The sequence below is a fragment of the Micromesistius poutassou genome, assembly GCF_964030765.1.
Source record: "Micromesistius poutassou genome assembly, chromosome: 19".
Lineage (NCBI taxonomy): Eukaryota > Metazoa > Chordata > Actinopteri > Gadiformes > Gadidae > Micromesistius > Micromesistius poutassou.
In genome coordinates this window covers 10234159-10248574 of record NC_140289.1, presented here as the reverse complement: position 1 = coordinate 10248574, position 14416 = coordinate 10234159, and the positions used below count along the sequence as shown (strand labels likewise).

Genomic DNA, 14416 nt, shown 5'->3' with positions numbered 1-14416 from the left:
GCCCTCCCCTCAGGCCTCCGTCCAAAGCCCCATCCTTTAACCACATGTCTAGGTCTGCCTAGTCTTGTGGATTACTCCAGTCCTGTGAAATGAATTCAAGGCAGAGTGCCTGCAGGGAGCTTTCATTTAACCTGAATAAAATGAGTGGACAGGCTTAATACAGAACTGCGACAGCCACAGATACGGGTAATAATTTAAAGTATGAGCATTTTTGATTAATTTGGGAGCTGTCAAGGTTATAAAGAGAATTTCAATGAATAAGACATTTAAGATAATTAGATAACTTATCTACCCTTGCTTTAACATATTAATAAAATTTGATTCTGACATAAGTCCCTATTTTAATTCAAGGTTGCATCAGATGAATTTTATACCATTTTATAAATTAGCTGTCCTCGTGTCATGTCTGATAAGTGTTTAAATATAGTTTACTATATAAATTTTTCATTGAAACGGTCAAACAGACCTTATTTTTCCACATAATTCCAGATGATTCTATTGAGGGATTAGCAAACAGCCTGCTTTATCTTAAGTGCTATCACATTTGCGTTTCGCAATGAACATCAGTCTGGCCTTGGCTGGAATTCTATACCTATATTGATGAGGTATTGGTATTGAATCCTTGGTATTGGTACTAGTATTGAAAATGTTCACAAGTCCCAGCCCTGCCCATGTCTGCTAGTGATTGATCAGGGAGGAATACAGCGCTGTACTCAATACACCCGCCTCTTGAAATGGGCTTCTATGGAACCAGAATAAGGAAATCAAATGAAATATGAAAGGGATTGAACAGGAAAATGTATATTGTAGTTTAGTTTTAGTTTTCATATAAATTGATACAAAGATTAAAACAATACTTACAAAGCATGTTCCTGTATTTCTTCTACTTCCGTGAAAAAACATTTCTTTCAGACCCTTACATATTATCCCACTTAAACGAAGGAAATGCCTATAGGTGTTCCACAAATGAGATGTAGGGGATGCATCTTTAAGTGCCATGAACCCATGTAGCAATGACGCCTGCTAGCTCCACGTTTTAAAGCTATTTTAAGAGATTGGGGAAACAGAAGTTTGTTCCCTTTTACATCACCCCAAGGGTTGTACATCTTAAATTGTTGTTTCCTTAATACCAACAACAAATGCTGTGCCTCCAAACCAGAGAGCACAATCCAGGATTGTTTATTTTCCATCTCTGCTGCAGTTCATTACCATTGTCAGACATGGCAACTGAAAATATACAAGGGGCGAGTAAACCTCTTGACAATAGGAGCCGTCGCTAACGAGACCGAGCTAGCAGAAGGCGTGGGAGTGACATTTCAAAGCGCCTCTTCTACTGTCTCCAAGGCTCATACTAAACCCTCAGTTTCTGCATCTCATCACGGGTGGTCCTCGCTTTAGAGAGCGCACTACCAAAGAATGGGAATAACCACATTGGATCAAATCTCAATACGTAAGGTCTCTGGTTTCCTCTTGTTTTTATCAAAAGAGAGGAAGGTGGGTTGAAGTACTTTGACACCAAACCTTCCTGGGTTCATCTCATCACTGGCAGCAGTTGTAGCAGTCTGATTCCTAACCATGTAATTATATTCTGTGCCATGACAGATACATGATGCTAATCAACGGCAAGAATGACGTACACATGATAGACAGAGACAACACCATCTTCCACATTGCCAACCTTGAGTTCCCCTTCCGGAAGGATCCCCGCATCCACTTAGGCAAAACCTTACTAGATGGGGTAAGTTCCTTTTCTATACATTTGTGTTAACTCCCCTTCTTTCTGTTGTGACCTTTTTAAATGGTGGTCTTAAAGGTACAATATGTAACAAATTGACTATACTAAATCAAAAAATGACCATGGTCCATGACCATGTGTCACCAGATTAAGGAGACATGAGTCGAAATACTGGCTCCTCCGACCACAATGCTACAACCTGTCTGTACTGTCTGTTCTCCTCGGAGAGTTCCGTTCTGGGTCGGAGTGCTTGTTTTGGTTTTGGTTTGTGTGTTATGATTCAAACTGGCAACCCGCGTGAGCTTTGAGTCTGGGGAGGGGGTAGGGTGGGTGGAGACAACTCTCTCCTTTATTGTGGTTTAATTAACAATAATTACATGGTGCCTCAATAATTTATGCAGTACCAAGGTTAAACACTCAATGTCAATGTTACATATTGTACCTGTGGGCTGCCAGGCTAGCTTCATGCAACTGCTTATTGTATGTCCCACACCCTTTGGCCTTGTGACCCCCATCCTTTACTCCCACCTGCTTTTCATCACAGTAATTGACCACTCTTGAAGTAATGTTTTGCATTTATTGTACAATATGCACATTTCTGTAGGCTGTAAGAGTTTCGTCAACCTTAACTCTGCAGTTGTTACCTCAATATAATGTGTTCGCCATGCAAGACCGCAGTGCTGAAATAGTCCCCAGATATTCAGGAGTCGACAGAATGCTTTTAAGTAAATATTGCATCATCTGGCAAGGTGGCGGACACTACGGGATAAAAAACCGACAGTAGGCATATTCAATATAAGCTATAGATTCTGTCGTAGTATTTGCGATGTTCAGCTTATTAAAGTTTCTGTAGCCATCAGCTACATCAGCCATCAGCAAATGCCCAAAGAGGCCGGTTTCGGAAACTGGGTGAGATTGCGTTCTCATTGCAAGTAAGACCGATCGAACCGCACTAGAGTTTGATTGCTTTGGTCTGCACCTGATATTAGCAGCTCCCCAGTGCTAGGGTTAGACTAAAACAGATCTAGTTCTGTGCTTATTAAAGCATCCTTGAACACATTCAGTCATGTAGGAGCTAACTTCTTGAAATTCACACATCTGCATACATTTACAATTATGATGTGCATAATTGATCATTGGTTTTGTAGTTCAATAGTTAGTTTCATAAATTTCAATGAATTTTTTTACATCAGCCTTTTAACAGGAATGTTTCACATACCTGAATCAGTTTGAAATGTACCCATTGGTGACACCACTCTGGCTTTGTAGAAATCCTTGATCTGTATGCTCCGGTTCAAACAAATATATATTTGCAAAGTAGCTTCCTTTTCATATAAAAACTCACTTCTAGAGTCTGGTTCTGCCGTAGTCACAGTGTTAGTCTGTGATTGCAATGTTTGGTCGTGCCAAGGAGCAGGCTCAACTGTTTACTACAGACACCAGCCCGCTGCTACAAAGCTACGGGGGTGTGACCATATCATACTATCAGGAATAGTTTTCATTGGAAAATTAGTTTGTGAACTGCGGCCAAACAAAACCATTGGACACAACATTTTTGATATTACCTTTATGCACGGTAGGGAAATGGATTTGAAGCCAAATATGCGAAAGAGGTGAGATGTTGCTTTAAGGATGATAAACATCGTACTGAATAATTTTTACCAAGTGGAAATCGTATTTCGTGCTTGGTGGCCCTGCTATAATACATAGGCTACACAGGCTGCTCCCCCCGGTATTAATACATGTGTATTAATATCTTGTTTCCTGCTCAGGCAGACTGTCATGGCGAAGCATGCATTGTCGTTTGAAGTGGTGGGGTGGAGAAGTGTGTGTAATTAGCCGCAGGGAGATGCTGTGACTAATAACACTGTTCACTTTTGGACATCCACGGCTTGCTGTTCAGGTGCACCTCTGCTCTTGCCTCTCCTCCTCGTGGCCCCTTGCTATAGGGAAGACCCACAGTGCTCCCTGTCGCATGGCCCGCACAAGCCAACGGGAGACCTTTTGTCGTCCTCTGCTTCCGTCCGAGATGGCATCGTTAACCATAGGGCCAATGCCGCCTGGTGGATCAGCACTGTGTGTGGGTGTGTCGTCAAAGCGTCACACGGGGCCCAGGGGTCGGTCGATGTCTGCCTACCGATCCCTTAGTAGTGCAACAAAATCCATTGAGGGCACGGACATGTGCAGGAGGAAAGGTGGCGAAGTAGGCCAGTGAGAGCTCAACCATAATGCATCCAACAGGTTACATGGGCACCGGTGTGCTGCCTGTCTCTGCCTCTCCTCACAGCTTGCATAACAGTTGCGCAGGATGTTAAAAGACATCCCACAGTGCTGTGATTGAGACCTCCTGCCGCATCAGTTGTACCTGATTCTCATCTGGTGGGGAAGGGAAGGGAAACGGGAGGTTGTTGCATAATAGATGCAGTGCTATTTCTGCTTGCCGTCCTTTCCATGCCGACCCCACCTGCCGCTGGCATCTTCCGACTTTAAGGGAGCCCCCCCCCCCCTCCCCGTGAGTGCGTTCAGCCCCTGCTGATTCCTGTCGGTTTCCATTCTGTATGACCACTCTCTGTGATGGAGGGATGGATGGAGCTCTCAGTGCATCGTGCCGTGATCAGGCGATTCAATGATAGCTATTTTATCTGGGATGCTATTGTGGATCATCTAGGAATTATATATTATATATATTAGCTGTGATTTTAATTCATGCTGCTTTACCTGTTTGGGTGCATGTGTATTTCATTTGTAGTGTTTTTTCTTTTTGTGGGTGTACATGATGAATTGATTCATGAAAAGCATTTTTTTAACATTAACAGTGTAAAATATTTGTTATTGCAGCACTGCATATATAATAGGCACTTGGCAAACATAATCCAAGACACCAAAGAGGGTGCTGCTGCAATCTGTTTCCTACTGATTAATTAAATAAGGCACATAAACAATAATGCTCAATAATAAGATTGGATATTTTCATGCTTGCATCACAATATACGAGCAGGGCTGCAACTCCTGTGAAGTTACTCCTAACCTAAGTTGAGGAATTGTACAGGAAAATAGAAGTGGCCAGTATATGTACATGGCAAATGCTGATGGGTGTTTTCTCTTCCCTTTCCTGCTGCAGGAGATGATAATTGACAAAGTCAACGGACACCCCGTCCCCCGCTACCTGATATATGACATCATCAAATTTAACGTGAGTAACAAAGTTGACGCAGAGCCCGCTGCTGCTGCTGGCCGTCACACTGAAACATCTGCATTCACCGCTCATGCAGTGTATTCAATGTATATACACTGCATGCACACCGTAACAACGCACTGCTGAACTCTGTGGCTGGCTGCCTTGCAGACGGCGCGCTCTCTCTTGAAATGATTGACACCGGAGCTCCCTCAGTGGGAATGGTAATTCACATTTGCCGAGGCGGTCTGCCGCGAGCAGCCGAGAGGATTACACCATTTTGTCCAGTGCTTTGCAATAGGGAAATGCTTTATTCTTCCAAAAGTGGCCTCAAAGAATAAAGCATATAATTGCTAGGGGTGCACGATAATTATCGGACCGATACCAGAACTTATTACATAATTCTGATAAGTCCGATATCATGACGAATAGCCCCGATAACATAGCCTATATAATTTCAGTGCCCCGCTCCGACTAACGCTAAATGAAAGGTCTTATCGTAACCCTAAAAGTACACATCATACAATCAATTACAATACATGAGTTCACAGCTGCACGCGTATATAGAAAATGTTTATTTTTATTATTATCTTACACCTGTCCTGCTGTCGGCTCCCAGACCGTAGTCGAGAGCACAGGGGAGACGTCGATGTTCTCTCGGGGGTAACACCCTTCCCTTTGACCGGCAGTGGGTCTGCTTATAGGTCGGAATGAAGCGGCCGCCGATTATTGAAAGGCTGTGTACTTTATTCTTAGTTTCACTAACTTTACAGTACATGTTTGCACAGACACAACCAGACTCGCTCGCTCTCCTCGCTCGTCCACACACACCCACACACACTGCCATTCTCACGCACACACATGCGCTAACTCTCGTAACACTTATTATTGACAGTTAGCTGAACATTATAGGGTCCCGGCCTTCCACTCCCTGTTTTCTCAGTTAAACACAGAAATCAACTACATTTGTCCCAGTGTTTGTTAGATGTGAAATTAAGCAAAAAAAGACACTCTTTCTCCGGTAACGCAGCCGTTTGCGACACCTTTCTTATTCGTCGTTTCTTCTATTTGTCTGTAACTCATGCTCCAATCTTTCATCGATCGATACGGATGTTGTGGATGCAACGGAATATATGATGCATTGCTGCAGCAACCTGAGTGACAGGGGTGGTGGTTTAATTAAACCGTCGTGGACCCTATGTCATATCCCGCCCCTTGCAAGCCCGCCCCCCTAAACCCCCTGTTGATTCTACTGATGTCTGAGCAACAATGTCATGATCTTAGGTCATGATCATATATATTTATATGTGTGTGTGTTATCGGTTATCGGTATCGGCCTTTAGGAGCTGAAAGTTATCGGTAATCGGTATCAGTTAAAAAAAAAAGTTATTGTGCATCCCATATAATTGCGTTTCTGAAATAATGTCATTGGCCCTAGTATCTTAGAAATGGCAGTGTTGATCTACGTCCAGTAGCCATGCAGAACGTTCACCTCAGCGTGTTGTCATTGATCCCTACACATGAGTTAGTTTCTGCTTAAATAATATGTATACTTAAATAATAAGTCTGTTATACGTTTGTGGTTTACAGCTGTTAATGTTTAAAATAATAATTTGATGTTTTGAGGATGGCAGTGTTAAGCTGTGAATTGCTGATTCTAAATGAATTGATCACCCAAATTTAAATGTTGGTCACCGTTGATCGTGCTCAAAGTTTGCCTGGTCCCTAGGCACTGCCTTCTTATACACAACCTAGCCAACCCCCGGAGTGGGAGGGTTTGGTTGTGTTAGTGAGGTTGTTAAGTTTGTCTGCTGCCTTCTTTCGCCAACAATTGAAGAATCACACAAGAAAGCTGCACAATAATTGCCCTGGTCAAGCGAGTGTCGCTGTGGCACTGGGCAGAGGTTAGCAACTCTGCAGGGTTCCCATCGCCAAAGCACTGCTGTATTGATCCTGGCCAGCCATTATTGGCCATGTCCTTCATCGGTTGCAGGCCACTCCATGGTACACAGGCGTTTTAAGCTTCTTAGAAATACACAAAAAAGAAAAACCCAGTGACATTACCACACGGTTTGTTGTGTTCAGTTTTACTTTCTTTGGTGCAGTTGAACGTTTGCTACTTAACAGGGTTAATATGTGTACATTATCATTGCCAAGCTCAGATTTATTTTGGTATTCATTCTACAGTCTGGCATCATGGAGAGCATGTGGCCCTTGGCCAAACATGAAATTGGTTGACCTGGGCTGTCACCAGTCTGACAGGGGAAGTGTGTAAAATACGAGTTATTTTAGTCCCCCAGGAAAATGTGGCTGTTTGATGTTTGATGAAAGCCTGTAAGAATCTGCTTGTCATGAAGCATCAGCTCAGCATCATGCCTATGCCTATATTAGGCATGGGCGATTCGCGAACGATTCGGTCAGAGCGAACGAATCCGAAGGTGAACAACGAGAACTGATTCCCAAAACAAGAGATCCGATTTTTTTTTTTTACATAAAACAAAAATATGGTCACGTAAATAAAAGATACAAACAAACAAACAGAGCTTCGTCTCCCCTCAAACTTATATTGATTGAGTCTAAAACGTTCTCAATGTTTTAGCCAATGAGAGTACTACAGCAGGTAGGCTAGTGGAGGTGCGGTTTGGCGCAGCTCAATTACGGCTGGCGTTTCCACCGCCGACAGTACCCTTATGCTACCCCATATTTATAAGCAAAGGGTTGAGGCCAGACACCTGAGATTCCCTGCCAAATTACGTAACAGACCATCTGAATTAATGAACTGGACAAACAAATCAAACGAACGATTTGTGATAGTGAAGGAAACTGAAAGAACTGAATCCTGGAAAGTAATCGTTTTGCCCATGCTACTCTATGCAGCCTGATGCAATGCCCTGCTGTATATGGTTAGGGGGCAAATATGTTGGATGAGGTCTGTTCGGGTAGAGCCACTCAGAGGGAGAGACAGATAACAGGACACAATACACAAGAAAGTTAACGACAGTTTGTAGGGATTTCACCTTTTACTTACTTTCATGGGATAGGATTGACAGAGTTGGGCCGTCTGTATTTCTGTTACTAGCGAGAGACAAGTGCGAGGTGAAATGAACGTCACCTTGGGGTGGGAGGACATGGCGGTGGTCATAAGCTCTTCCTGTCGCTGCACTGGCAGGACTTTATTGGTTTACCTTCCTGTGGATTTGTGAGTGCTGTCTTGAGCACAGAGTGAGATACATCCCCATAAACACATGGCCTGTTCCACTTCCAAAGTATATATCACTGTTCTAGTCTGAGCTCTGGCTAAAACAGACCAAAAGGTTTTTGTTTTGATAAAGTGCTCCATGTCATTTTTCGTTTGTTAATTTATTTCTGGTTAACACATTTGTTAAAGCAGATATAGTTTGTAATACTAGGAAACCGGGTACTAGAGTATGAGCAGTAGCAGGGATGCTACTAAGACAAAGAAGCTATCTGCGCACATGGGATCTCTGCCAGGGTCGTCATTGTATTCACTCTGGAGGTATGTGCTTTGTGGATCCACCGCGATCGTGTGCAAAGTGTCTCGCGGGACTAAAGTCGTGAGCTCCCAACTGTGCCCCTTTGATTGCACACACACCAAAGGGCGCGGCCCAGCCCATGTCCGACTACTCCAGTGCCAGACAATGACAGAGGGACACAGATGGAGGAGCACCGTGGGGGTCTGTTTAGATTACTCTCAGATGCGTCTTGTTCTAGGACTGCATGTTGAACAATATTTTACTCTTTTATTTTTGTTTGCTTTTTAGTTTGTCACTCTGTCACTTTGTCACTTTGGCAACCACATGTGAAACATTGTCCAATGGGTACTCTTTAAAGCAAGAACAATCTGCATCTCGTGCTTGGTGGCCAAGCACGAGATGAAAACATTGAGATTATGAACTAAATACATTCAATTTGTGTTTTCTTGTGCCTGACTCCATACACACAGAGCAGAGTTGTCAGCTGCCTGATTTATTATCAGTGGTTTGTGTACACAATGTATAAGTCTAGTGTTGTGGAAATCAGCTTTAGTGCTGCGTTGTCCAACAAAGAACCAAAAAAATGGTTCTGCGGACTTCTCCCCGGTATTCGCATCCTTTCGCGAGGTCTAGCCCTCACGGTGTTGGGTGACAACGTGGCTTCACCCTTAATAAACCTTACTTAAGAGCTAGGAACCTCTGCTTGAAAGGTCAGGGGGCAGCTCCAGCTACCTCTGTGGTCCCGGCAGAGACTGCCTCTCGCTGACAGCTCCTTGTACTGCTCTGTAACTTCCAGCAGTCTGAGCGTGGGAGGGCCAAGCCTCCTGCTGCATGCCGTACCGGCTTTCCTGTCTGGTCCCTGGCTTATTAATGGTGTCTGACATTTTGTAGCCTCAAACTAATAACATTGGAAGCATAATCTGATCTGAGAGATATTATAAATTGTGTCTTCTTGTTAACAAACTTAAAGAATTATAGAATATGTATCATTGAAGAAACATTTGGGTTGCATTTTGAGGATGATCATAAAGATAAAAAATGACATATTTAGAGAATAAAAGCCTGAATTATTTTTTTTATATAGCGGAATCAAAACACTTAACCTGTCCAACATTATATTATTGCACAGGATGTGTCCTTGTCCAATGTCCATGAAGCTGCAAACCACTGTGGATATCACCTAATGATGATTGCATGTCTAATGGTAGTATATCTCTAGTCAGGAGGGCGATATTGTTATTGCTTCCTTAAATGAATCCCGTCCACCTCCTCAGTCATGGCTCTATTGTGTTTACTTACACATTTAATGGATGTTTTATATGCAAATGTTACAGCATCCACTGACATTTGCCCTGCAATCTATCACAAGTGGCTTAATTGTAGCTTGATGCTTTCACACATTCAATGCTTTATTTCCTGGTTATTTTTTGGCGGCTATTTATGCTTCCACACATTTTACGCCGCCCCGATCCGTTTATGATGCGTGCATACGAGGGGTTGTTTTTACACTGCACAGCACACGGGAGATTAGTCATGTCTTGGAAAATGCATTGATGTCATATTTCAAATGAGAACTGTTCTATGATACCGTGCATCATTCCACAGAAAGGGACATTAGGAACATCATTGCTACTCTGCATCATAATGAATAAAACAGACGAGAGCTTATTTTCTTCCACCTCAATTTATTAAGGTGGTAAATACTTTTTCATGGCAGATTCATACTGTAGACTATGATTTATTTTTCCTGAAGTGAGGCTTGATCTATGCTGATTTATATTTGATCTGCTTGCAACAGTTATGAAAAACATAAATAATGACGAGACAGTTGAGCACATACTTTTCACGACCGCCCAGCAAAGACTAATACAAATTAATATAACAAAATGTCTTGGGCTACGATTGAGGTTACCTGAGCGTTTTGCTGTTTCACTGGATCTCCATTCGCCACAGATCTTGATTAACCAGACCGGATTTTTTACGGCTCCATGTTGTAACAGCAATCCTTCACACTTACATCTTGTTCTGTTCCGATGACACGACTGACAGATGGTGCAGAATGTGTGGGACACGATGCCAGTTGTTCCAGGAACATCAAGTTGTCTTGGAAGCCAACAGTAAACAAGCAGAGAGTGACCCTTCCACCTCCACATGACGACTAGGAGTAGCATGTGTATGTGACAATGAAGATCTTCAGGATCTTGTTTGGCAAAATGGATATTTCATGGCAGGCACATGGTGGTAAAGTGGTCATCCTCAGCTTTACTGTTGCGTATGTCCTTTTTTTTATAGTAACAAGTAAGTAACAAAATAAATATTTTATATATAATGTATAAAATTAGGCTTGGGGGTTACATTTTACTTGAAGTGCAGTCTTATGTAGTCTTATCTTAAGTTGAATTTTCCAAAATGACAAATAGGGAATAGAGGAAATGTTCTCATTGTCTTCTTGGGACAAACCAAGTCTCATTAAAGCTCAGGTTATCCCATTGCATCATCGACTCAATGCTTTAAATATGATGCCTTCTTAATCCCTTTCTTATAATGTGCTTGTAAACACAAGGATTATGAGTCAAGGGAGTGGCCCTTTAGTTGGGAGGATTCAATTGGAGTTAAAGTAATAGTTTGGGCACACACCACTGATGAGCATGTCTGCAGGCTCATTGCTAAATAATGAAACCCATTTGATTCAAATCAAGATTTTTGTTCCCAGTCCCAGTAATACACTTCAAAGCCGTGTTTGTCATGTGATTGAAACGACATCAGTGACCCCATAGCCACTCAGTGGTGTTGATTTTAAACCACAGCGTACCTGTTTTTTTAATTACAGTAGCTTTTATCGCAAGATGAACGTACTGTGTACCTTTTATCCAAATTGAGAGCTTTAAAATTGTTGGGGGTGGCCCTGTGAAATAAGGAGTTCTTGATTAACTTGACTAAATCATCATCCTACCAAGCTTCAATTCAACAAATTAATCACATATAAGCAGATAGATAACTGCCAAACCTGTCTGGACAAAACATTGTATCCTATCTTTCGCCATGTAGTGCTGATGTATTACATTTTTTCTTACTTGAAATACCTTATATAATAACTTGAATAAATACAAATGCCCTCAGGGCAAAGATTGTCTCAAACTTCCTCCTCTTTGCTTGAGAAATATTGGCCTGCTGTTGTGGGTCACCTAAGATGCAATTCTGTCACCAAATACAATCTACTATAATCTGTCAAATAGTTTCTCCGGCTCTAGCTTTTGTTTGTTTGATGTTTTCTATATGAACAAAATGTTTGTGTGTGAGATCCATTAATTGTCACTAGTGGATTTTATGGCATGCATTAGCGGCATAATCTTAACCTCCATCTGAATTTACATTTTTCTAAAGTGCTTTCTTTAATTTACAAAAAGGTTTGGCCCAAGCAAAAACAGTTTGTACAAGATGAGCATTTAATCTCAATTGACTACTATCTCATTTTGGAACCAGTAATATCCGGTTTATCTTCATACCCAATTTGGAGACCAAAGTGATGTCCTCAAGGCCTCTGATTCCAGTTTAACTTGAATGCAGTGCGATAACAGACGGTATCTTTTAATGTAGCAGCATTGCCGGGGTCTGATCAGCACTGGACATCATTCCTTTTAATGAGAAACCGTGCCCAGGAACTTTTTTCCTCTAGTGACTGGCTGTGTGCTATGTACAGTAGTGAGGGCTTGGGGGGGGGGGGGGGGGGGGGGGGGGGTGGGTGGGTGTGTGTGTGTGTGTGTGTGTGTGTGTGTGTGTGTGTGTGTGTGTGTGTGTGTGTGTGTGTGTGTGTGTGTGTGTGTGTGTGTGTGTGTGTGCGTGCGTGCGTGCTTAGGACACAGAAGTAACCTGTTGCCATGACAACATCAAAGACTTGGTTATTGCGATGTTCATATAACCTTTAGCTTTGATACGGTGGACCCTGGTGAGGACTCCAGGGTCGTCCTGCTCCCGGCCTTGCAGGCATTTCAGGTCCTGCTGCTGCCGTTGCTGTGGTCTGATCGATTATTAGTCCTTCTTTATAGTGGTTTTAATCTCTTTCCATAGGGATCTTCTACATCTGTACTTTATAACCCCATGGAAATGATCCTCATTGGTTGTATTGGTTGTGTATTGAATGTTTTATAGGTTGCACTTCTCAGCTTTGTGAACTAACCGGTCTAAAGTATGTTTGAGAATATTTTCTGACAAGTCGCTTGTTGCTCTGTTTTTCAGGGGCAGCCTGTTGGACTCTGTGATTTCAACATCAGACTGCTATGCATAGAAAAGGAAATAATATCTCCGCGGATGGAGAAGATGAAAAATGGACAGATTGACAAAACCAAAGAGCCGTTCAGCGTCCGAAACAAGCCCTTCTTTGACATCCATGCTTCTCGCAAGGTACGTTACTTCTGATTTCCAAAGCAAAAGAATATAAATAAATAAAACAAACTTCATTCCCTTAACCTTAACATGAGTTAAGAAGCCAAAACAATTATACATTGTAACATCTGGATAACGTTTTTAAAAAACCGAACACGGACAAGAGGTGCACGAATGAGCATGGATAAAATGTTGTATGTATGTACCCTTATCCCAATAGTTTGTCATTTTCAAAAGCCCACCCTTTTGCATGATGATCTTCAAAGCATTCCTTTAGTTTGAATGACGTTCACACCAATAATTGGCATTCAAGAAGATCTGTGATAACATTATCGTAAAACAGCATGAACAGTCGAACGATGGCAGATAAAAGATGAGACGAGGTAGGTTTTATCCCTCCTTCCATCGCTACAGTCATGGTGTTCACGTCTATCGTCATTTGGCTAGGCTGAGATTTTGGTTTGTTTTGCTTCTTCGGTTTAAAGGAGTGTTATAGAGGCCATTTGGGACCACTAACAATATGGAGGAGCTGTTTGATTACCACTAAAACTTAATTGGCTAGAACGAACTGATAAAAAAAAGAACTAAAAAACGTATCATTTGGACATTGGATTGATGTACTTTGAAGGTTGTGGTTCGAACACATAATTTTTTTTTTATTATTTTGTTCACAGCAGCTGTGTAGTTAATTAACACTGTTATCTGCCAGCGGACCAGTGACCAGATTTAATACTGGGCTATGTAGGAATTCAGCCTCCTAGGTCAATAATAATATCAAGCTTGCGCAGATTGGACATTAACCTTGTTTTATGTCAACTTTGTCACAAAGTTATGGCATACCTCATTATTAATAAAAACAAAGTATAATATGTTGACAACGCTCATACATTTATGTTGAATCATCTACCGGCATTCATTTTTTTAAAATTAATTCTTTGGTGCCCCAAAGGCAACACCCCCCTTTCCAGGCCATCGTGGGAGGGTTGGTGGGGTGGAGAAAGTTGCATGTGGATGAAAGTATTCTATAAGTGAAGTCATTGGAACTGGCTCAGGTTGTCAATGGCCCATTGTTCTATACAGTGGCCATCTGCTCTCGCCACAGTCAGAGCTCTGTTGTAGGGGGACACTCAAGGGGGAATCAAACTAATTTATTCATGGGAACACCCAGCCTTTTACTTCATGGCATGCTACTCATAAATTCACAAAAAGAACATTTCCATGCAGTCTGAGACAGGACTTACTGTATATGCTACCTTTGGTCAGATGCGAAGCTGCCATTTTCAATACTGTCCTTTTATTGTTTTGGTTTCTTTGGTTTCTTCTGAACTTGGCGTGGTCTACGCTCCATGCAGTTTTATTTCTGGAAAGTTGAATATTGATGTCTTCAATCAGAGCAGAATATCCACTCATACTTCTAACTGTTGGTGACTCCAAATGATTCCCACCTAAGAACAATGAACCATTTCCATTTGAAGTAGGAGAGGAGACTGAGGAGACTCTGGTCACTGTGTAGGTGAACCCCTTATTTCAGCTCAAAATTGAACTCAAATAAAAAATGCAAGTTTTGGCCGAGAGTTCTAGGAAGGAGGAGGTGGTGTTGTCCCCTTGGTTATGACGCAAGGGAACTTT

At 42.1% G+C, this 14416-nt stretch overlaps 1 protein-coding gene across 1 annotated transcript in view; it reads left to right on the top strand.

Annotated features, from left to right (window-relative positions):
• The window catches only part of rngtt (RNA guanylyltransferase and 5'-phosphatase), a 69472-nt gene that overhangs the window by 20044 nt on the left and 35012 nt on the right, over positions 1 to 14416 (top strand). The window contains exons 9-11 of the mRNA XM_084483680.1: positions 1603 to 1738; positions 4857 to 4928; positions 12641 to 12805. Of these exons, the coding sequence (XP_084339806.1) occupies positions 1603 to 1738; positions 4857 to 4928; positions 12641 to 12805 (373 nt within the window). The remainder of the gene's footprint in view (positions 1 to 1602; positions 1739 to 4856; positions 4929 to 12640; positions 12806 to 14416) is intronic.